At 38.2% G+C, this 25,771-nt stretch overlaps 2 protein-coding genes across 5 annotated transcripts in view; both read left to right on the top strand.

Annotated features, from left to right (window-relative positions):
- LOC135206669 (uncharacterized) overlaps window positions 1–7,457 on the top strand; it is an 80,606-nt gene extending 73,149 nt beyond the window's left edge. For both annotated transcript variants that reach the window (XM_064238046.1, XM_064238047.1), the window contains 4 exons: window positions 1–234; window positions 1,640–1,816; window positions 3,365–3,497; window positions 4,481–7,457. The exon at window positions 1–234 is cut by the window's left edge and continues 57 nt beyond it. In XM_064238046.1, coding sequence (XP_064094116.1) covers window positions 1–234; window positions 1,640–1,816; window positions 3,365–3,497; window positions 4,481–4,610 — 674 coding nt within the window. In that variant the 3' untranslated portion in view covers window positions 4,611–7,457. The remainder of the gene's footprint in view (window positions 235–1,639; window positions 1,817–3,364; window positions 3,498–4,480) is intronic.
- A 13,001-nt stretch (window positions 7,458–20,458) lies between these two features.
- Window positions 20,459–25,771, top strand: part of LOC135206668 (clumping factor A-like) — a 38,174-nt gene continuing 32,861 nt past the window's right edge. The window contains exon 1 of one of the 3 annotated variants that reach the window (XM_064238040.1): window positions 20,459–20,550. In XM_064238040.1, coding sequence (XP_064094110.1) covers window positions 20,542–20,550 — 9 coding nt within the window. In that variant the 5' untranslated portion in view covers window positions 20,459–20,541. The other 2 variants (XM_064238043.1, XM_064238044.1) reach the window with 2 other exon arrangements.

Below are 25,771 nucleotides of genomic sequence, written 5' to 3'. Positions count from 1 at the left end.
GACAGCACCTGGAACACGTCAAGGAAGGAACAGCGGAGGATTTCGCCAAAGATAACTGTAAAGGAGTTGCAAACATGGCTCTGATGGCACAGGTCCCCTCTGCAGGGGCGCTTCCCCTCATGACGTTGAGTGGACGACCTCAGCGCCATCTGGAAGCAAGAGCAGAAGGTGATCCCACCACTACAGATGATCCCACCACTACAGAATCCGGAAACAGTTCGACTACGCCACATGGTAAAACGTTAAAAAAAATGGGTTTGCTAAGATGGATAAAATGGAGCAGCTATGTTCACTCTGTTGTGTATTGACGTTTTGTGTTTGATCATTCTCCAAGAATCTATTGTAGATGAAATCATTTTTTTTTTCATGTGCATTTTTAGTTTATATATATATATATATAATATATATATATATATATATATATATATATATATATATAATACATATAAATTTCTGACTCACATCAGGATTTATGACGTGAGTGGCCTTGTTGATTATTTCTGTGCATGTGTGTATGTATATACATATTGTCATTTTATGTAGAGCATATTATTGGGCTTAATGTGTATTAAAGATATGTTACAAATAACAAGGGGGATCCAATGATCTACTATAATAAATGCGTATTGATGTTCGCTACTTTTCACTTGCATTACCTGGTCTGAATGTATTTGTCTAATGAATTAGTTGCATTTGTTGGGGGATGGACATTTTTAGATCTAGTACATTTTTTAGACTTTTGTTTGTTTGTTTGTTTGTTTTTTGTCGGGGGATGGACAATTTTGGATCTTGTAAAATTTTTAGACTTTTATCGGGATTTTTTTTTTCATGGTGCGCTCAAGAACATTTACCTTGAACTTAGATTCTTTTTTTTTTTTTTATTAAATCTTTGTTCAAGTTAGTTATTTTTATGTTTATTTTTTTTAGCATTCACAGATGCCTTATTTATTTATTTATTTATTTATTTATTTATTTATTTATTTATTTATTTATTTATTTATTTATTTATTTATTTATTTATTTATTTATTATTTCACTTTTTATTTCTTTATTTACTTACACTTTGCAATCTAGGAACTTTCATTCTGCATACCTTTTGAAAAAGAAGATGCACCTAAAAATTGTTTTGGATTTTGTAAAAATCGTTTTCGTCTTCCGTTTGTGAATTCGCTAAACCTGTTTTTCTTCCTCATCTGATTTTGTGTATGATGTTTTTCGCTGTTTTTGAGCACATTACCGAAATAAACAAAATCCTGTGTGTTAGATTTTATTTTGGTTATTGTCCTGCTGGTAATGATGCAAATGATCGTGGCAAATATAGACGTTTTCCTGTGTATTATTTATTTTGTTTTTTGTCCTGCTGATAAAGATACAAATAATTGTGACATATCATAGACGTTTTCTGTGTATTATTTTTTTTAAATTGTCCTGCTGATAATGATGCAAATGATTGTGACAAATATAGACGTTTTCCTGTGTATTATTTATTTTGATTATTGTCCTGATGATGATGCAATTTATTGTGACAAATGCATATTATTATATTACGGTGTTTATTTTGTATATGTATGTATGTATGTATTATTAAGTATTGGTAAATGGCAAACATGATATTACCTTTTTTTCTTATACTCTACAGTGCCCACCAGCCCCGAATTCATGAGTTACGGATTGTGGGTCGGCACCATCTCCTGCTTGTCGATCGGCATGGTATTCGCCGTCATAGGCGCCCTCTTCGCCGTCATCAACACGGCGACAACGCCCGTGGAGTTCATCACGGGGGTGCCGGGCCTCTATATATGGAACAGCATGGCGGGTGAGGAATCGCCTTCATTTGAGGTGTCATTTTTTCTTCTTATTCTTTGCCATTGAAAAAATATATTTCTAAGATCATTCTTTTGTATTTCATGCGCATTTATATATCGTTTGTATGCCAAACACCACAGGGAAAATCTTTGCAAGGCGATTGTAAATAGATCCTGACCGGCGTCGGCTCGATCGTTAGCCACGTCGCCTTCAGAGGACTTATACTACAAAGCGGGAGAAATTCATAACATATTGCAATAGTAGATTCCCATCAACCGTGCATCTGATGTCTAGGCCCGTCCCTTACGACGCTCCTGATTGGCTGTTGATAAGCCAATCACAGGGCTGGAAGCTGTCTCTCTCGCGTGAGTTCACATGTTCCACCTCTCCTGAGTGATACTATTGAAAGACGTATCCCTCAGGAGAGGTGGAACATACATCCTACCCATGTGAACTCTCTCGAGAGACTGAGAGTTTCCAGCCCTGTGATTGGCTTATCAGCACCCAATTAAGAGCGGCGTCGTAAGGGACTGGCATATACATCAGATGCACGGTTGATGTGAATCTACTATAGCAGACGGTGCATAGGAACACTTGCCAGGTGTATGCAGGCGAGGTCGTACCCTCAAGGGTGAAAGGTCAATTTATCGTTTGTAGTTCCTCTTAAGAATTTCGTCTGTTGTCATTTGCGTTCCAGTCACTTGATGCAGCTCTGAGCGTTGCAAACAGTGTTTGAATTCTTGGTTCGTGATTGAGTGAGATTTTTGGTTCCTTTTTTTGGGAGGGAGATATTTTGTTTCTTTTTTTAGGAGAGGGAGATTTTTGGCTCCTTTTTTGGGGGGAAGGGAGATATTTTGTTTCTTATTTTGGAAAGAGATATTTTTGGTTCCTTCTTTGGGGGGGAGAAAGAGAGATTTTTGTTAACTTATTTTTGGAAAGAGATATTTTTGGTTCCTGTTTTTGGAAAATTATTTTTTTTATTTCTTTTTTGGGAGAAATGGAGATTTTCGGTTCCTTTTTTAGGGAGAAAGAGATTTTTGATTACTTTCTTATAGAAAGATGTTTTTGGTTCCTTTTTTTAGAAAAAGATCTTTTGTTCCTTTTTTTGGGGGGGAAGGAGAACAGACACAAGCAGGCTGACGCTATAATACAAAGTAACTTTCACAAATTGCAGTGAAGTTTCTTAAGGACCGATTCAGGAACCTCAGAAAATTATTTGAGAATTGTTATTGTGTCACATTTTCCTCTTGTTTTATGAATCCTGCTTTACCTTCAGTATCCTGTAAGATAAATTCCTCCGTCAGTGCAGTGGGATACCCCATGCATAAATATATATATATATTTACATTCATAATATTATAATTTGGATTCTTAAGATTGTACATTTGTATTCATAAGTTTTAACGTTGAATGAGATGGTGGTCGCTGTTTCTGTGTTGTTTCAACGTTTGTACGTCCATTTACATAACTGGAATTCTTACTTCATATTTGTTTATTATACTCTAATTCTCATTCTCTTCATATTTTACATGCTGTAATTCCTTATTCATATTTGCAGCCTTCTTCAACCTGATCTGCGTCATACTGTGGGCTGTCCAGTTCCACCAACATCTGACGAGGAACGTCCTTCTCTACGACGCTGACTCGGGATGGACAACGGAGGGCATGGAAGTCTTCGGATACTCTTACTGGTAACACTCTCTCTCTCTCTCTCTCTCTCTCTCTCTCTCTCTCTCTCTCTCTCTCTCTCTCTCTCTCTTAACAAAAATTTACTTAAAAGTATATATTTAAATCTTTCCTATCGTAAAGAACTGTCTCTCCCACTCTCTCTGAAGATATATGAAAAAAAAAACAGACCTACAACTTTTCTGTCGTATAGGACGCTCTCTCTCTCTCTCTCTCTCTCTCTCTCTCTCTTCTCTCTCTCTCTCTCTCTCTCTCTCTCTCTCTAGTCGTCTTTTAATTATGTTAATTTAAATTTAATTGACTCCCATCTTCTAGGTTCCAAGATCGGCCAAGAGTATTGGAGAAGTTTATCGTGTTAAGACGTGAGGTTCTGTATTGCATTTCCATGAACTGTGAAGAATGAAACACAAATATGATTTACAAGTTCCGTAATATACTATCCTTGACTATCTGGGATGGTATAGAAGAGGGAAATTAAAAGTGTTTAGAAGTGATAATGAGTCTTAGAGAGGCTTTGCAGATGAAATAATGTGATAGAGGGTTCAGGCAGGCTGGGGCAGACCCATAAGCACACTTGATCGAACTTTCAGTCTTTCAGCTTACAAGTCCTTCAACTATATAACCGACCTGGAATTGGGGGCATTACAGATTTTCATCGGAGGTCGTTCAGATAGGTCAGTCTGGTCATTATGAAGTGCACACCTACTAGCTAATATTTTACATTTGATGGAAGATATCTTTCTTCATTTCACATTCGTCACCTGGTTTGCAATTGGTTCATTTTAAATCAACTGATGTTCTGAGATTTTTCTTGTTAAGCTGAAAACTCGAGGTGTTTGTTTTAAACAGTTTAACTGATAATCTGGAAAGTTGTACTACTGGGTTTTTATATTGAACAGTTTCACTGATTTTTCAGAAAATTTCTCGGTGTTTGTTTTAAATCTACACTTTCTGTGACATAGTTTACAAATTCCCGCTTGTTTTGCAGGTTGGTGGTAGTCGCTATAATCGTTCACATAGCAAACATTGTCATCATATTCGTTGGAACTTACGAACGAAAGGCCAAAGAAGAAGTCCGGAAACCGGAAGAAAAGTCTGTCAACCTCATGTTATATTAAATCAAGAACTTTCCAAGATATATACGCTGAAGGCTGTGAGTGAGGAAAGGAAAGCCTGTGATGGTAGAAAGAGAAACAACACAAGACTCAAGGTGATGATGACAGAGAGACAACACTAATCTCAAGATACACAAGAGATGCAAATGAGAGAAGAATCGTATTTTGGCGGGAGATCATTTCGCTTGTCAGATGTCATTTGTTTGAGGTTAATTTTGTTTACATGTCTTTTCAACACCTGTAGAATGCTGAGTATTTTTTTTCCGTCAGCATGTTTTGTTAATGATATAAATATTACTAGAATGCAGAGAAGTTAACATTTCAGAATGTTGAATAAGAAAAGATGAAGGCACAACGATGCCAGATGAATAATAATTACAAAAATGTTTGAGGAAAATGTAAGCAAGTGTTGTCTTCGCGAAGACACATTGAGAATGATTTAATACCTTTGCCCCAATTTCATTGGGTGCAAAGTGCCATGTACATAACATTGCAATATTAGTGTGAACGTATAAATATACCACATTTATTTTCTAAGTATTTCCTTATGCTAATTTTTTCAGTGTGTGTCGTATTAAAACGTCTTATCATAAACATTCTGTGTCTGAAGAAGCAGAAAGACTTAATGGTCTTCCCACCTATTATCTATTTCTTTATTATTTCTTCAGGAGCAGTGTTTATGGTGTGCATTCTCTCTCTCTCCCTCTCTCTCTCTCTTTCTCTCTCTCAAGCTAATCGAATCTGTGGTGTGTAATATATGGATTTCTAGGTTTGGCTGCTTCAACAAAGGCTGTACATTTTTTGTTTTTGAAAATCAAGTTCACTATAACTTTATAGTTTCTATAATATTATGGCCTAAAATACAACCTTTATATAAAATTCATTGAAAGATTACCTTTTTGAAAAGGTTATCTTCAAACGATATTTTATATATATATATATATATATGCATTAAGCTACAAATGTCCTTTAATATCCAATTCGCTCTACCTCTGAATTAATATATTTTCATATATGTTAACCGAAGGGGATTCGAACCAGCGCAGAAATCAAGACTTCAGTGACATTACCAACTCACTTGTTGGCCGAGTCGGTAAATTCACTGAAGTCCTGATTTCTCCTCTGTGCGCTGGTTCGAATCCACGAGAGGGCGAAATTATTATCAACTAAAAAATTCCCCTCTGGTTAACATATATGGAAATATATTAATTCAGAGGTAGAGCGAATTGGATATTAAAGGACATTTGCAGCTTAATGCATGTACATGAATCACGGTGAAGTGATAAAAATTTCATATATAGTATACAACATACTTGTATGTCACAAAGAGAGAGAGAATTAAATTATCACCACAGAGAGAAGCCATTTTCCCCTTAAGATTTGTTTATTTTCTAAAGATGAAAAAGATTACGGAGTTTCCAGTCTTTTTCAATACTATTTGTTTCCCCTAATCAATAAATTAACTCCTCTGGCAGACATGACGTGGTTGGTACCAGTGTTTGTTACATGACGATGGTGCATATGTATATAATTTCTGTATTTTAAGGTATGTTAAGAAAGCTCTAAGTCCTGCAAATACTTTGCTGATTTGTGTGTGCATTTGTAAAGACTTCATGGGATTTGCGAATGTGTGAACGCTTAATAAGGGCCTGTAAAAATCATCTCAAAAATCAACCGTAACACTACATAGATTGTCATTTGTTTCCCTGCCATCAGTTAATGGCATTTCGCGTTTATATTTCATTGAGGAAATCATAAATACAGCTGATTAAATGCTAAAGGACACCTAAACGATAATTTGAATGGTCTTGGTCGTTAACGTTCTTGTATTTTGAATTCCTGCAGGGGTCCCACTTTTAGGGAAATAGCCCTACGGACTCTTGATGATTTTTTTTAATTTTTTTATTTTCAATGATATACAATATTCATTTTGTTTTCTTCAAGTATGCAATTATTCCAGACCTGTGTACATATATTAAGAAAAATCTGCATTTGGTCATTTAAATCTCATCTTTTATATTCATATAGGAGTAAACGTATTTGCAGATTAGAATTTTGTATATGTTTTTTATTTTCATTAACGTCATGCAGTGGAAATTTTCGTTGAAAGTTATTCGGTGGAATTTTGAACGATTACAGGGAATTTTGAGCAGCTGTCTAGGGAAATACTGTTGACGAAAAGTACGATCCCTGACTATAAGTCTAGGGGAAAAACAAAAATGGAACCAGTTCGCATCTTTCGTTCATAAGGGAAACGTAAGCATGTTTAGTGACCATTTTTCAACCATTATCCCGTATATTGGTAGTGCAGTGACATTGTAGAACTAGCTCACCATTTTCATCAAGTTCAAAGAAACTAGGCTATAGACTGTGTACACAGAGGGTAATTTTTCCTTTTGTTGTTTACCGTTGAGCCATTGCTAAGATAGTGTGAACATCGTGACGTCATCAGGCCCAAGCGAACAGGACAGCTTTCATGATTAAAGCGTCAGTACACTGTGAGTTGTATATGTCACTGTGTAGCTCTTCCACTTGTACATTATAATAATTCTGTTGCCATGTACTGTGTGTTTTATGTCGACTTACTCAGTGAGACAGGCTACGTTCCTCTTCGTAGCCTTGTGTGCCTTGAACCCTACTTGTGCTGTTAAATTTTGCATTAGGCTCCCATAGATTCTTAAGCAAGCCAGTGGTTGTAAGTGTATATACGGAAAAATGTATTTTTCTTTATTTTGTGTGTATCCCTCTGTGGATCATCATGTGGATTTTTAGTAGTCTCACGTAATCTTTATGAGTATTAAGGCATTACTTCGTAATACTAAGGAGAAAAATAAAAGTTTTAATGATTAATTTGTCGGTATCAGTTATTACCCAATGATGTTTGAGATTTGCTGGAAACCGTCAGCTTTTATCTAGTAGATAAATTTTAGAATTTATGCATAATGTCTATGAAAATGAAATATCCCTTTGCCGTGTGTGTTTTTTCATTTAGGTTTTTTCATGTAAAAATATTGTATTTTCTCATAGATTATTCGTAGATTTTGTTTATCGACTGTCAAACTGAACCTAGAAAACATGAAGCACAAGTGAAACATTGAGTGTTTAAAACGGAGTATTTTTGTATACTAATCGCATTGCACACACATCACAAACAGGTTTCATACAAGTCAACGACTGTTGGTAGTCCTAACCATTGCTTCATACCAGTATCTAGTATTTGTCGAAGCTTTGTTCGTCACTGAGTTGTTGACTTATTTTCAACCAGTTTGTGATTCATGTGGGAGAAGTTGCCAATGTGTTGATGACGTGATTACTGCAGTGTGTACGCATCAGTGATGCCAACCCCTCTAACCCAACGCCCCCTACAGGAGACGGGAAACTACCCTACATAACTGAAAACGACCCTACATTCTGCGGCTATGATAATAGATAAATCTTTAGATTATGTTTATATGCAATATTATAAATACTAATGAGCATATTAATCTAAACCTACCTAGTTACAATTACGCTACACTTGAAAATATTGCTCTGCTGTCCAAGATTTTGCCCAGATTACCCTACACGTAGGGCAATTATACCCTACAGTTGGCAACACTGGTACGCACCTTTGTTCAGCCTCTCAGAAGCATCTGGATGAAGATACTTCCGAAGACCAAATGCGAATAAAAGACGAAATGAAAATTACACTGTAGCTCTAAAGTGAATCCAAACTGTCAGCTTGGTGGCCTTACCAATGGACTTCATATCATATACTTTGTGAAACTGGATATTGCCTGGATGGTAATAAAGTCGCAGGAAAAAGTCACATTAATTTATGATGGCCGGTAATAGTCACAGGGGAAAAATTCACAATATTTCTGTTTATAAAGAAATGCCCAACGACCTTGCACTAAACCCGCCGAAAAGCTAGATCCATACCGGGTTTAAACCCTTGAGAGCCACTATCCAGGAAAGATTATTGGGACTCTTCCCTGTGACTTATTTGCCTGGATTCGCCAGGATAAAAAAGTGACGTAAAGCAACAGCTCAAAAGTGCAAAATCTCAATTGGCCACTTCAGCTGGTGTTGTCAGGGGTATGATGAAACATTAAAATCTCAGCACTGAGACCTCACCTTGACTGAATCATCTGAGTCGTGGGGAACTTTCGTGGTTTCCATGGTTTGCTTAGACATTTTTATTTAGTTTGAAAGCTGTGACGCCAAGCTTCATCCTGACCTACTAATTCTGTCAAATCGGTCGGAGTAAAAAATGTCAGTGAAGCTTTAACTGAAGTTAACTTTGGTTCTGTTGTCAAATTCGTAGTAATAGACTGAATTTTCAAGTTAGAACATTATGATAACACTCAGATTCCTAAAATACTGAGACCACCGTTTGCAGTCTCTCTTTTTTTTTTTTATTTAATTTCCAGGTGGTGGAGAACTACGGTGTTTCATGGGTTTCTTAGAAATTTATTCAGGTTGAAAGTTGTGAACTTAAGTTCATCCTGCCCTAATTCTTCTGTATATATTATCTAGGTCAATAATGACCGGAAGTTTTCACTCCATTTTCCTTGGTTTCGGAATTCGTGGTAACCATCTTGCAGACGACGTCCACATCCCTAAGATGTCAGTCAGTTATATATGCAATGAGCCAGCACTGATGCCTGTGGTCTCTGCCATCTATTGGACAGTCAGAAACCGGTCATCCTAACCAACCAATAAATAATTAGGTGAAAATACCGCATTGAGGAGTAAAATTAGTTCTATCAGTTGCTTTTCACCAAAGAGAGAAACAAAAGATTGGTTGTTCTTTCCTTTGTCCAAACTAGAAGGGAGGGGGGCCCGCAACTGCTCCCCCAAGACTCAAGTTGCCCCCACCCCCACAACCTCAACTTGGCCCCTCCCCCCCAACCTCAACTTGGCCCCCTCACCCCCTAAGCCCCAAGAAGTAACAGCATGTTTTCTTTTTGTTTTTAAATGTGCAATCATAAATATATGAAATTTCTCGAAATACTTCGTTTCTTGATCCTTGTCTGTCTACTAGCTACCAGTGATGATGAGATAAACAAACAGTAGTGGGAGTATATTATTTTTGCTGAAATAGTGGCTTCAATAAACACATATAATAGCTCAAAGTCAAAACCCCCAGCTGATTAGGCTCGCTTTGCTCGCCAAACCGTCTTTGCCATCCCCCACAACAAAAATCTGAAAAGACGGCCCTGCTAGAAGGCTAAGGATTTCACTGTATCAACGGAACAAGGTTGGACAGACCAGAAATGTTTAGAACAGTGGTTCTCGACCTTTTTATTACCAAACCACTCGAAGAGTTGGTCCCTCCCACCACGGCCCCCTTGCATCTATGAGTAAAATTCCTTCCCAGATTTAAAGAAAAATAAATTAAAAGAGAAGGGGGTTTTAAGGGATAGGGAGGGAGGTAAATAATTACAAAACATGGCAAGACCAACGATTCTAATAGAGTAGCAGACCATAGGCAACTAACGTTATAAGTTCCTCACTCTTGTTAAGAGAATAAGGAATATAATGAGAGAATTTTACATTTTTCCATAAGGCTCACGCCTCCCCTGGAAATTGCTGAGGCCCTCCAGGTTGAGAACCACTCTTACTGGAAAAGTATCGTCAACTCCTGAAGGTTGGGTCCAAATATTCTTTTACTCTGTCAAATATTTTCACCTAATGAATTCTAAGTTTGATCAAAGGGTGTAATTTAGAATAGATTTACCTTTGACGAGCCAATAAGAGGTGTTATTGATCACTTAATACTGAAAAATATGCAGAAAAGGGGGAAGAGGGTGATTTGATTCCCAACACTCGGGTGAGATTAACAATATTCTTGCTCGAGATGATTCAGTTGCTGCCCTGCAAATTGGACGAAGAAGTTCAGTTTTGGTTTGTATAATGAATCAGCGATTTATCTACCATTCTCATTAGAAGAGGAGAACTTCGGGGGTAGTAGCGTCTCGAAGCAGGCATTGGAGTGACAGATCTCGCTTGGAGAGAAGCTCAGTTCACGGAATTTGGCAATGCTGACCATGTGCTTCTGCGCAATCTTTCACTCTCTGGAAACCAGGAGCTATTCGCCACGTCTGTGAGGACGCAGCAGCCTTGAATTTTTGGCTTCTTGTAAGGATTAGAACACTTCTTAAAACCTATCATCACCTTCACAAGGGCGTAGCTTTCCCGAGACAATACACAAACCAGTTTTGCACATTCAGGAAGTAAATGGCTGATCAGATTTGGATGGAGACCTCAACTCAGAAATAAGATTTGGGAACTGGCAAAATGAGACTTCAGACTCAACATCTCAAAGATTGGCAGGTGTATAGTTGAGAGTACATGTGAGGAAGAATGAGGTAATGGTGGCATCTGCTCTGGCAGTTCATCAACGATTCCGTAGTTAAAATGTGACTGTTCCGTTGTTTTTCCCTTATCAATGGGAAACTTAATGAATGATCAAAAATATATTTAACTGATGCTATTTTCCATTTAAGATTTTTAGACTTCATTTATAAAGGGCTGCCCTTTGTACACTGACTATACTCTGGTTTTTTCCATCTGTCCATCCGCCTGTGGTGTTTTTGTATGGTAACACTGCGTCCCGGGCTTTAAATAGTTACGCTATGTGAAAGTTTTAGGTAAATAAAAGGATATCTGGGTACATTTACAACTGAAAAGTGTTTTAATAATTTACTGTATGCGAATTACACTGTTAATATTAGAAATAGGATATTGTTATTATTGTTGAATGTAAGCTGAATGTAACTATCTAGAGCCCGGGACGCAGTGTTACCATACGCAAACACCACAGGCGGATGGACAGATGAAAAAAAACCGAGTATAGGCAAGGGAATCTTCAATCACCGCTATAAAAAAAATATTTGAAAAATACAAGCTTCTGTTCACCAGCCTTCACGCAGCCATCGATGAAAGTTTGCCATATGGGACTGGAATCTTGCAACTCTACATAGTAGCATTATTTTCGAAGATGCCCTTGGAAGTCGAAACACGCGAACGTTAATTCGGAAGAATTTTTTAATTCTTTTATTTTGTCTCCATCTGTTAAATGTAATTTTTGGATCGTTATTTAGCTGCGCACTCAAAGCTACTCCTTGCTCATGACTACTCAGTAAAATGCAGCGAGGTACATAATTTAATTATGTTTTTGTACTAAGTAGTTTCGTTAGGAAAATAATGATGGTAAAAGAACTAGCGAACTTTTAACAGATTTTCATTTTCATTGGTCTCTGAAGGAAAATAAATTGTATAGTGTTTAGGTGCGTGAGAATGGCAGACATAAACATATTTCCAGTCTTTACGCATAGGGCTGGCTTAGAGAAGTGCAATTGTGTTAATTCGAATAATATGGCAGTTTGCACAAACAGCTTATCTTTGGTCTATGAAAGCAAAACAACAAACCCAGATAGGTTTGGTGGGGTGGGGATTCTACCTGCACGTCTCTGGCGGTAGGGGATTTAAGACGAAAATCGACACGTTTGTACGATCTTGGAGTCAAAATGGGTAAAGCCCACCGGTTCTATATTCTGATCAGTTTGATCTTCCTTGACAGATGGCATCGGTGAGCATTCAAACAGCAACAAGTTGAAGGGTACATTTTATTCTGTTGCGTATTGTAATCACTCTTTCTCTCTCTCTCTCTCTCTCTCTCTCTCTCTCTCTCTCTCTCTCTCTCTCTCTCTCTCTCTCATATACATTTATCAGTGAATTCTTCACTTTTTTTTATACATATCTTGGGTTCAAAATTAGTTTTCAGTTAGAAAATGCTCATTGTTTTAAAGGCAGCAATCAAAATTGCATCCTCACTTGAGGAAACAAACAAAACTGATATCAAAAGTGTGTTGCAAAACTTCAATGATACATATAAACATAATAAACTTCATTGATCTCAGTTTCACGATCAGTTACTGCTGCAGTGTGGGGTCTGCGGTGGGAGGCTGAAACCAACATTCTTCAGAAGCTAAAATTTCAAGTCAGTGGCCTCGTGGGCTTGTTCCATGTGAACAGGTTCCATCTAATGAATTTATAATATTAGATCTTTCACTTCCTCAATATATATAACTTATAAACATTGTTATAGATTATAAATAACTATACACACAAATAAATATATAACTATCAGTGCATTTATCGTGATTCTTTTTGTTGTCGAAAGTGCTAAAAGAATGATAGAATTACGTCACGCTAGATGAAGTTCCACATCTTGTTTGACAGGGGGTTCTCTATGCTGCCTCAACTTCTATTAGACCCGCATAGACTCCGCCGCGTCCAACAATTCGAAATCATTTGTGTCCAAACTACAGTAAAACTTGTCATAAACACACGTCGAAACCTAATGCACGCGTAATATCACAAACAGGTTGAAAACAAGTAGAGAACGAATCCTTTAACAAATGCTAGGGGACTAACACTGCAGTGCACCTCACGTGGTGCACTGTAGGCATTACTTCAGTTTCTTTGTAGCGTGCCTTCGAACACTAGCTGCAGTCACTTTCATGACCAGAATCTGGAAAATTTCCATCGACCCTGACCAGTGTAGATCCTGTCACGTTTCAACAGGTCTGCAAACGACTCACTTTGATGTTGACACTTCACGCAGCTCCATCCTTTCGTGTAAAGATGAAACGTTGTCTGTTGAAAGTTAGCCGGGAACATTGAAAAGATGAGGCAACGCAAACTAAAACAGGCTATCGATTACTTTGCTATCTGGTTACCAAATGTTTTCGTTATATTGTTGGGCAGATACATTTCGATTGAATGCCATAAAATGGTAAGGCAAGAAATAAAACTAAGAATTATGTCTTGTGTTGAGTCTTGTCTAATCGCAGAAGTTTATGAACTCCCTATGTACAAAACTACCCAGATGTTGTGACACCAGATTTAATAGACACACAGTCGGCGCTTCATACACCTAGGAAGAGGGTCCATTTGCAGCCTATGGAATTCTCAGATACTCAGTGCCAGTGTCATACCCCTCTTTCTTCCCAGCTGTATCACACTTCTTGGTATTATTGCTCATTTTTTCTGTTCCTCGTTCCTTCTCACAGTTCCGAATTATACGATCAAAATTTTAGTTAACCTTTTCCAACCCTTCTTTCCACATTACTGAACCATCTCAACTCAATGAGCCATCGTTTCACAGACTCTCGCCCTTTTACCTCTTCTTTTGTGGCTCCAAATTTCACACCCATTCAACTTTTCTTTTCATCACATTATCGTTGTTTTTCTAATTTTTGACATTCAACACCCACACTTCACTTTCATAAGGGAAGTGTGGGTGCTGAATGTAAGGGTGACCAATTTAGAGATAGCTACACGGGAGTGGTGAAAACGATGGATCACCGATCTGAGAGGGTTCAGTCATTTCGAAAGAATGGAGTGGGACAGGTCTGAGAGAGAGTGCATAGTACGATCATTTCAGTGGTTAAACAATATTCCTCAAGATAAAACATAAGTCAGTCTTGCCTTAATATCCCGACATCCTATCAAAATAAATGAACTCATCAACACCGTGAAAATATAAGGCTACCACACTGCAAAGTCAAGCTTGACGGTTACTTCATACATCTCAACCTTGGCTTCCAAAGGCCTCTTACCATCTTTGATTTGCATCCTGCTTCCTTCCCTGCTCCACGGCCCAGTTCTCTCGAAAGTCTTACCTTCCAAAATATTTAGACTGATGAACTGCTACAAGGCGTCCACCTTGCATATCAATATTCATTGCTCCGTCTTTTGCGGTTTCTATTTCGTCTCATAACTGTAATCTTGCTCCCCTTCACTCTCAGCCATCTCCTTGTTCAAACGTTTTGAAAGTCTCACTAATTTCTGCATTTTTCTCCCTATTCCACGTTAGTATTGTAGGTATCATCTGCTATGTCAGCTGTTCCACAGTTTAGTCAGGGCCAATTTTAATCCCAAAACTTTGCACCTGCATCTGATGTTTTCTTTTCTCTGATAACTAATATTACCCTACACAAAGATATCAAATTGCCATGGAAACAACGCACCTATCTAAGGACAACTTTTATGTCAGATAATTCACTTTCACGTCCATATACTATTGGAACGCACTTCATTTCCACAAAAGAACATTTAATATATATATATATATATATATATATATATATATATATATATATATATATATATATATATATATACACACACACACACACACACAAGACCCCCCACATTACCTGTGATATTTATCCAACTTTTTCACTTTTAAACGTTACACGTGAGTGTTTCAGAAACTATTGGTCCACATACCCCATTCATTTTCTTATTGAACCATTTTCAAATCCCACAGTGCCCTATTATTATTCCTGTTAACACTTCTTACTTTCTCAGCGAAAAACCTCTGTATACCTTCCTGGTATAGGTAGATCTAGGGTACTTATCCACGGCGGCCTAAACTATGGCAGTTGCGGTTTTTCTATGCAGTTTTACATACTGAACAAGAATTTTAAGTAATATTTATTCGGACGACTGTAATTAAACCCCCAGGGCCAGTACTAAACACGGCGAAATCAATCCCTAATGGAGTTCGTAGCCGCGGTTACGTTCCTTGCAGTCCGTGCGGACTGCTTCTGTAGAAATACCCTGGTATACAAATTATTCCAATAATTCTTACTGTTTCGCCCATTGATCTCATGGGCGACAGCAGCATAATTTCCAAGGGGCAGGGGGCGGCACAAAAAAAAATCTTAATACATACATGGATAGTTTCCGGTATCAAGCAGACAAACACTTTTGACTGACCTAGCAAGTTAATTCCAAATCTGTATCAACGCCTGCTTTTCTTTAATGAATAAATCATTATATATATATATATATATATATATATATATATATATATATATATATATATATATATATATATACACATAATTTTCCAAGATTTCAGGGTGGGGGTGGGTGGGGCAAGTGGCCCCTCTTGCCCCTACTTGCAGACGCCCATGATCGACCTTTAATTCTTTACACACAAACGCTCCCAGCACACAGTAGTAACTTGTATTTGCAGTTACTGTTTTAAAGATACATGTTATGTATATACATATACATATATATATATTATATATATTATATATATATATATATATATATAATCTAATAAAAGGAGCCCATAAAAACACCAAATTATAGAGAGAAAAGTACCATTTTTCAGACTGCTGTCTCCCTCTTCAGGTAGATGAATGAGAAAAGTTTACAGAAAAGGTGGTATTTATACCAAGAGGTCCTTCCACAGGCAAGCCAATTTAGGTCACACCCGCTGATAATCTTCCTTTAATCTTCTTAAACGTTGGTTGAATGAAAATCCGATGTAAGATTGGTCACAGTCCTAGCATGGGATTTGGTAAACCCCAGTGTCGTTGGGAGATGTCTTTTGTTGGACGTTAATCAGGGATTTGGCTAAGGTGTTTGGGTAAGTAAATGCAAAAGGGTTAGATTTTCCGAGGGTCTGAGTCACCTTCTTAATCGTGTCCAGGTGTGGAATTTTTATTTTATTGTTGGGTGTATCTCTGGTCTTGTCTCTAGGGGGTCGGTAGAAAATTACGTTTGCTTTGTGAATTGCTTTCTCAATTATATGGTCATGATACTTTAAAAGGACGAAAGTTGCTTCCGAGTTAGTTCAAATTCTTTTTCCAGGAAATCTGGAGAACAAATTCGTAAGGCTCTTAAGAACAGGTTGCTGGCTACACCTATCTTGATAGCAATGTCGTGATAGCTAAAGTAGTGAATGTATGAAAGTGAGAACGTTGGTTTTCTGTATATGGTAAATTTGTATTCTGTCGTGTCTCTGATTATTAAAACATCAAGAAAAGGAATTTTGTTTTCTGTTTCCCATTCAACTGTAAATTTGATGCTGGGCACTAATGCGTTTAATTTTGAGAGGAATTCATTAAAACTGCCCCACCTATTATCCCAAAATGTAAGAATATCATCCACCTATCTCATCCACAGCATGTTTTTGGATTTTATTGCATTTATTACTGTAGTTTCAAAGTATTCCATGTACAGATTGGCTAAAACAGGACTTAAAGGACTTAATGTGACTGGAAGAAAAAGTGCCTAAAAAAGGGGAAACTTTTTCTCCCAGTCACATTAAACATTCGGAAGATTTTTGTCACAAATTCAGAGAAGCACATATACCACTTCACAACATAAAACTTTAAAGCCTTAACGTAGACTCCCTATTCACAAAAGTACCAGTACGGGACGTTCTTCAGTTTTTAAGGGAAAAATTATCCCCCTATTCAGATCATTTCCCACTGGCGCTTGACAAAATCATAAAGTTAGTTGAATTATGTGCATCTAATAACATATTTTCATTCGGGGAATCATTCTACAAGCAAAAATTTGGGTGTAGTATGTGTAGTCCTTTAAGTCCTGTTTTAGCCAATCTGTACATGGAATACTTTGAAACTACAGTAATAAATGCAATAAAACCCAAAAACATGCTGTGGATGAGATATGTGGATGATATTCTAACATTTTGGGATAATAGGTGGGGCAATTTTAATGAATTCCTCTCAAAATTAAATGCATTAGTGCCCAGCATCAAATTTAAAGCTGAATGGGAAACAGACAACAAAATTCCTTTTCTTGATGTTTTAATAATCAGACATGACAGAATACAAATTTACCATACACAGAAAACCAACGTTCTCACTTTCATACATTTTTTAGGACTGTTGCCTTGTATAATAAGGCGCCCTATGAGGTAATGTTAGACTTGCGATAATCTTACGCTAAGTCGGTTGGTATTGCACTTCCATATTTATGGGAGTGTCTTGGGGTTTGTAGATCACTTACGAAGTCGGTATTATCTTCTTGGTTATTACGACGATGTGTTAAACTCATGATGATTCGGTGATTAGGTGAGGATCTAGTAGAAACCACGAAGTACAAAAATACTTATATTCTCTGAATTTACATGGTGAAGATCAGGTATGATTGTACAAGTCTTCTAATGACGATAGCTTGATCGCTTCTGCCAATGATGATGGCTAATTCTATTCTCTCTACATGATAAAGCTTAGGTAAAGAGGTACAGGTCTTCTAATGACGATAGCTAACTCTCTTCTGCTTCACTACCATCTCGGTTACCAGTTATAAAGGAGCAGACAGTAGTTCGAACATACGAACATACAATCAGATGACATAGTTACATATGAACATACAATCAAAATGAGACACGCTACAGATCACGTAGGCCGTTTGAATTATAGGTCGCGGTAGTTGTCTCAAGCAGGGAGCTTGGACTAAAGTTTATAAACAAATGAATGACTACAGGTGACGGCATGTTATCTTAGCCTACTTTTATTGTATACGTCATCTTTAGCGTCTCTAGTCTGATCACATTCCTGCAAGCAATCTGGTTGACCTCTTTAGTTTTAGTCTTTTATATATATGGACTAACATTCCATATTTTTATTATGTAAACACTTACACATTCACTACTTTAGCTATCACGACATTGCTATCAAGATAGGTGTAGCCAGCAACCTGTTCTTAAGAGCCTTACGAATTTGTTCCCCAGATTTCCTGGAAAAAGAATTTGAACTAATTCGCAAGCAACTTTCGTCTTTAAAGTATCCTGACCATATAATTGAGAAAGCAATTCACAAAGCAAACGTAATTTTCTACTGACCCCCTAAAGACAAGACCAGAGATACACCCAACAATAAAATAAAAATTCTACACCTGGACACGATTAAGAAGGTGACTCAGACCCTCGGAAAATCTAACCCTTTTGCATTTACTTACCCAAACACCTTAGCCAAATCCCTGAACGTCCAACAAAAGACATCTCCCAGGTAAATCACTTCCCCAGAGATTAATACAACACAAACGGTCAGTTAGGTATGGACAACAGAACTCAGCTATTTTCAACCATATAAATGAACATAACCATGGAATAAACTGGAATTTGTCACGTGTGAATTATAGCAGCAACTGCCAGTACAAGAGTCAAATGATGGAATCGGCCTTAATAAAAGAGAGGCAGGTAATGAACATTTCAAAAGGAGCATGGATTTCAGATACGATCGACAAGGTTTTCATTCAACCAACGCTTAAAAAGATTAAAGGAAGATTATCAGCGGGGGTGACCTAAACTGGCTTGCCTGTGGATGGACCTTTTCTCATTCATCTACGTACCTGAAGAGGGAGACAACAGTCTCTGAAAAATGGTACTTTTCTCTCTATAATTTGGTGTTTTCATGGGCTCCTTTTATTAGATGGAATTCCGTTGTAAAAGAAATATGTATGTATATATATTATATATTATTAATCTATATAAATATTAATATATATATATATATATAATATAAATTATATATATTATAATATATAAAATTAATTATAATATATATATATAATAAATTTAATATATATATAGATATATATATATATATATATATACTATATATATACACATATACACATAACATGTATCTTTAAAACCCAGTAACTGCAAATACAAGTTACTACTGTGTGCTGGAGCGTTTGTGTGTAAAGAATTAAAGGTCGATCATGGGCGTCTGCAAGTAGGATCAAGAGGGGCCACTTGCCCCACCCACCCCCCACCCTGAAATCTTGGAAAATGATATGTATATATATATATATATATATATATATATATATATATATATATATATATGTGTGTGTGTGTGTGTGTGTGTATATATAGAATTGATCTATTCATTAAAGGAAAGCAGGCGTTGATACAGTTTTTGGAATTAACTTGCTAGGTCAGTCAAAAGTGTTTGTCTGCATGATACCGGAAACTTTCCATGTATATATTAAGATTTGCCGCCCCCCTGCCCCTTGGAAATTATGCTGCTGTCGCCTATGAGATATAAACTTATAAATATATATATATATATATATATATATATATATATATATATAATATACATATATATATAATATATATATATATATATATATATATATATATATATATATATATATATATATATATATATATGAATAACTTGATCACGAAGTATATAAAACGTGATGCTTTATATATATATATATATATATATATATATATATATATATATATATATATATATATATATATATATATATATATATATATATATATATATGAATAACTTGAATACTTGAATCACGAAGTATATAAAACGTGATGCTTTATATATATATATATATATATATATATATATATATATATATATATATATATATATATATATATACCTATAATACAAATAAATCATTCATTATTCTCTCATAGCTATTCTCTACTTTCAAACAATTTCTGATATAGTTAATATCAAAGAGCGAAATGAAGATCTCCAAATTTTTCTAATTATTTATATTTATACTAATGTCACTCTAAACATAACCACAAAACTGTTGGGAGTATTGGTAATTTTTCCCGTTTGCCTCGCTACTAAATGGGTAAAAAATTAGAAATTAAGTAACAAGTCCATCAAATGCTACAAGTGAAATCTACATTTATTTCGCTATAAAATATCAGTTGATTTGATGAATGCCTTGCTTTTTACATATGTCACCAAATGCCTTAAGTATTGGAATGTGTTCAGCAATGGAAAGAACAGAAGTAATGATTTATCTCTGAATATTTACATTTGTGACGTCACTGGACCACACTGTTTTGTTTATAGTATCCTTTCACACAAAACTACGACTTATATGAAGGATTTTTGAAAATGAATTAAATTTAACTATAAATATATTTTATAACACAAGAATTTAGATAGATTTTCTTCGTATAATTAACGGAAAGCGGATATGCCTCAAAATTGAAAATAAAAAACATTGAAATGGCCCTCCTAGTCGAGGTGATGTGAACATCGTCTTCAATCAGCTGTTGTCAGTTACGTTAACGCTGTTTTCGATGTAAAGCGCCATTTGAACTATGAGTACGGTAAATATCACGGAGTTTACGTCCGCCACAACCCTAAAATAACTATATACCCTTAGGGAAGGCGTACTCTCCGTGGGAATAATCATGTGAATAGGAGGAAGGTCATTTAAATAGGTTTGTGATGCTATCGGCCATGGCCCTGCAGGGTCGTAGGCTTTGGAAGCGTTTGCAATTGAAAATCGCGAATTGACCAGACTATCTGGCATTGCATTGTCTTCAGATCGCTGTGATTACTACGGTAGACCTTATTCATGTCAGAAATATGTGAATTTATATTTTATTGACCTAGTTTATTAACATAGTCAGCTATGTAGCTAGTAGAATTGGTAGGTAAGCTATTTGTTTTGAGGCGGGTTGTACTGACTGATAAGTAGGAGGCTAGGCCTATAGGCTAGCTCTGGTTTAGGTAGCCGTTACCAGACTTATGGCGTATACATGTCGTGAATACCGATAATGGTGTCTTTATGCCGTAGAATTTGTTGGGACGCTGACGTAAGATGTCATCTTGACCAGAACTTGACATGAATTTCCCAGCCACTCGGGCTGACTCGTCTGCTGCATTTTTGACATTGGCCAGATTGTTCCCCGTAGATACTAGGTATATATATAAAATTCCGTTTCTTACTAAAACCCATCCTGTATTGATACTAGCTAAGTGGTAAGGCTAAGTGCTGATAAGAATCCAGGACCAAATTAAACATTTCTGTATGATGAGCAGAGGAACACAAACTTTCAGTAAAACTGAAGACTAGCTATAGTTCTACTACTGCGGCCTGGCTCCCTCCAGTCACATGTCTGAATATTTACTGCTTTTTGCTTAGACTTTTCTAAATAGGCTTAGGTAGCCTACTTTAGGCTATGTTGGTATTTTTAGCTAATGACTCCGTGCCTGCTTTTACCTTGGAAAATTATTTTTCCTTCAGTTTTAGTGCTTTTGATGAAGAAGCAGTTTAAAGAAGGGGTGGGGGTGTGAGTAAAGAGACCTAGATGTAAATGACAATTGATCAACAAAGACTACTAGGGGAAACAACCAACTCGACTAGCTGATCCAGTTTTGGCCGCATTTGGATCCACCCTCCGAAAAAGTACTTTAACATGTCCTGACACTGGAGATGGGCACCAGTCACGAGTCATCGGTGGTGAGAGCAACAGCTCGAGACCTCTACTGTCCTTTCGAAGTAAGTATTTTTTCCAAAGTTAGAAATTAACAGAGGTTAATGAATGTCTAGCCATGCGCAGTGCAAACATACCTCCATGATGCTTTCAAAATTTTTACCTAAAACACCAAAAATGTAGAAGATTGATGGCATCTCGATGTTTGCGGAGTCACTTTTGTCAATAAACTTACCATTCCATGTGCTAAATCCGTACACCACTTGTACCCATAGACGCTGGGGCACTTTCTTCACAACACTCGTCAACAATGACACCAACCGCCTGGAAACTACGATTTGTTGGTAGAAAGATGTGTGCATTAGCCTAGATAATTATTTAAATAAATAGGTAGTTAAACAGCAGTATAAGGTCATGAATTGCATAAATTCTTTACATAGCCTATTCATGATTATTAATTTGAAAATATTTGTTGTTGAAAAAGTAAATAGATTCCTGACTCGCACTCTTCTGTTGTTTATCAGTGTTGCCAATTGGTATGTGTTTACCCTCCAAACTGGGTATAAGACTTACACAAAACCGGGGAAATAAGTGAAGTTAGCGTATCTATTGTAGTATATATACACATTAGAGCAATTTTATCATTATTGCATTACTATGACAGCTAGAATTCATGGAAACAGTTTGTAAATGCATCGGCGTATGTGTGAAGCTCCACTAAATTGGCAACAATGAAATTTTGCAGTCATCTGCTCGTAATCTACTCTAGAAATAGCTCTAATTTCTTGGGGTCAATTTGGTTGCAAAAAAAGGGATAATAGACATGAATTAAAATAAGGCACAGGATATTGGTACGGCAGCTGTATCCCAATCGCAGTAGATATTGATACGGCAGTGAATTGCGCATGCGTCAATTTCAGACTTCCTGCCGTACAAATAACATAGTGTGGTGGGGGTACGGCAGATTCTGCCGTAGTGCCGTACTGCGCTCTTGACTTGCTGTAGGTACAGCAGTTAGCTGTATCCGTTTACCACTTTGTTAATCATACTGTATTATATGACCAGAGTTCCGCTTTTAGGCGGGACAGTCCTGCTTTTTTAACATCTGTCCCGCTTTCTTTAAAGTTAGCAAAATGCCCCCCCTCCCCCCCTTTATTTTGCTTTTGAGTTTTGCCCCACATTTTTGTGCTACAAAAACAAAACTATCCCAAATTTAATGGAATAGTGCTGAAATTTTGTCATTTCGCTAGCTGGTAACTAATATCGTCTTCTCCGACAGCTGCAATTACCTACTTACTATTTATTTGGCCATTTACCAGAGGAGCGACTTTGGTAGTTTTCCTTACCACCAGGAATACAGCAGAGCACGATTTCTGTGTATTTCAAATCCTCTTTGAATCTCCTCTTCGGAGTTCTTTTCAGGGGCGATTCAATCTTTCTTGATCTACATATATACAATTTGGTATTTCTGAAGAACCATTCCGCATTGTTCGAAAGCCACCAGGAATTGGGGCGTCAAATGTATTTCGCCATGTTTAGTACGAAGCCCCTGGGGGTTAATTACAGTCGTCCGAGTAAATATTAAAATTCTTTTTGTTCATGAAACTTACCTGTCAGATATATAGTATATAGCTGTATTCTCCGAAGTCCGACAGAATTTCAAAACTTACGACACACACAGTGGGAGATCAGGTGGTTAGTACCCATTCCCGCCGCTGGGAGGCGGGTATCAGGAACCATTCCCATTTTCTATTCTGATTTTCTCTGTCGCCGGTACTGTCAACACCTGTTTTCAGTACCTCCGTCTTAGGATTTTGCAAACTTCATTGCCGCTTGAGTATCTGATTGTCTTTTGGTTTATTGACTTGGATTTGTGGCTAGGCATACGCTATCGTGGATTGATTTGATGGTATGCACGAGGTGTAGGAGGCATGTTTGTTTGTTGGATGATAGATGTAAGGAGTGTGAGAATTTGACTGATTCTGAATGGAAGACGTATGATTCGTAGAGCGTGATAAAATCAGGTGGTCTTCCTCCAGGAGTGCTTCAGTGAGCAGAAGTCAGGGTAGTGATTTGTCACCTGCTAACCCTTCTGTAGACTTTGTTTTACCTAACCCTGTGGTGTTGCCTTCGGGCCCTGAGGTTGTGTCTGCGGAAGGTAATGCCCTTTCTGTTATTATGGAGTCTATCCGTAACTTGGAGTCTAAAGTGCTCGCGCTCCAATCTAGTGTTGTGAAGTGTGGTGATGGTGTTAGTGCCCCTAGTGTTGTGGAGGGGGCGTCAGATCGGCCCTATAATGCCTCTAGGTCTAGACCTCTGTCGGACTCCCAGGACAAAGGGAGCGGGCAAGTCAAAAGCCGAAGGAGGGTTACGGGGACTCCCCACCAATCTGGCATCCCTTCAGCCGAACCTGATGACTCTTCCCAGGCTGCCAAGGATCGTGCACGGGCACGAATCCTTAAGGATTGTTTCTCGTCCTCCGAGGCGTCCTCCCCGCGCCGGGGTTGGAGCTCTGGGAAGGACTCTCGCCCTCTCGAGAGGTTTTAGAGAAGAGGACGCTTCATGTCCTCTTTCTCAACTTGCGTTCCAGTCGTCGCCTGAATGTTTCGACGACTTTCCCCCGTAGAAGAGGACCAGGATGTCATCGGAGGAGGACGCTTTTGAACGCCTCAGTCGCTCTAAGGTGGTTTCTGTGAGAAGGAAGAAGGCGTCCCCTCGCCCCTCATCTTCTCACAGGATCAGCCCTTCACCTGATCGGGAATCTTCTCCATCTAAGAAGATTCTTCTGGACATGCAGCAGCAGTTGGCCTCGTTTTTCGCCAAGAGGGAGGCAGAGCCCCGTCGCCGCAGGAAGGATTCGAGGCTGCCTATCGAGATCCAGGCAGTCTCCTTCTCCTTCTCCTCGTTTGTCGCCCTCCTCTGCTTCGTCGCCTTCTAGATCCCGTTTACCTTCCCAGCGCTTTTCTAGAAGTGTCGATGAGCGTCATGCAGGACGCTGTCTAGACCGTAAGGCTCGTCTTGGCAACGATCGCCGTACGTCTTACTATGATGCTCCTCGCGCTCTTCCTGACACTCGGTGTGCGGCTCGCCAGAACGCCTCTCATGCTGCTCGTGTTGACGCTTCTGTTGCTTCTGTGTCCCGTCAGGACGCTTTTCGCTCTACTCTTCAGGACGCTCGGCGCTCTACGCATCAAGACGCTCGCAAGGACGCTCTTCAGGACGCTCGGCAGGACGCACCTTTACCAGATCATCGTAAAGCTTCGGAGTTTGTTGTCAAGGATACCCGACCTTGTTCTTTGGACCCTTCTTCGGATAGGAGACCCCTTTTACGAGCGGGGCCTGAAGGTTTGATTGCTTCGCTGTCTGTTAAGGACCTTTCTGTTGCTCCCGTGGATGAGGGAGAGTCTTCGGGTGAGTCGTAGCCTGCGGATGAAGAGGAGCCTGCTTCGTCATCATCATCATCTGATTACAAGGTTTTGGCCCGCCTTTTGAAGGACTTGTTTGCCGACAAGTTTCAGCCCTCGGCCCCTCGCTCTCCTCCTTCGCAGTTGGCTTCGTCGAAGACGAGGAAAGCGCCAGGTTTCATCAAGATGGCCTCTTCGCTTTCTATGAAGAGAGCTTTCAAGAGGATCCATGACTGGATGGACTCCAGGAAGGCCCAAGGCAAGACTTCCTTTGCCCTACCTCCAGCGAGGTTAAGCGGAAGGGCGGGCATTTGGTACGAGACGGGAGAGGAAGCAGGTTTGAGAGTTCCTTATTCTTCCCAGGGCGATTTTGCCAGCCTGATAGACGCTCCTAGGAGGTCTCTCCTGTCCTCTGCTAAGGAGGTTAGGAATGTTTAAGGGGGTGGCGGAATGGCACTTTGCGCCTTATCCGCAATTTTAAAGATTCTTGGCAAGAAGTGTTGAACTGACAAGAGGTAATATTGTGCTGCGTGCACTCATCACAGTGGTTACAGGAGGTTGTAACATGATTGGTTGGATATGTGTTCATCGGTCTATCCCCACTATTTCCCTCACTGAGAAGTTGGTGTGAACCAAAAGCTCTCCTATAACATGGCGCAGGCGTCGTAGCATTTGCTATAGTAATAGTAGTCGTAGTAGTAGCT

This window comes from Macrobrachium nipponense, chromosome 31, assembly GCF_015104395.2.
Source record: "Macrobrachium nipponense isolate FS-2020 chromosome 31, ASM1510439v2, whole genome shotgun sequence".
In the NCBI taxonomy this organism is placed as follows: Eukaryota; Metazoa; Arthropoda; class Malacostraca; order Decapoda; family Palaemonidae; genus Macrobrachium; species Macrobrachium nipponense.
The sequence above is the reverse complement of the archived record's forward strand: the minus strand, read 5'-3'. Positions and strand labels throughout refer to the sequence as shown.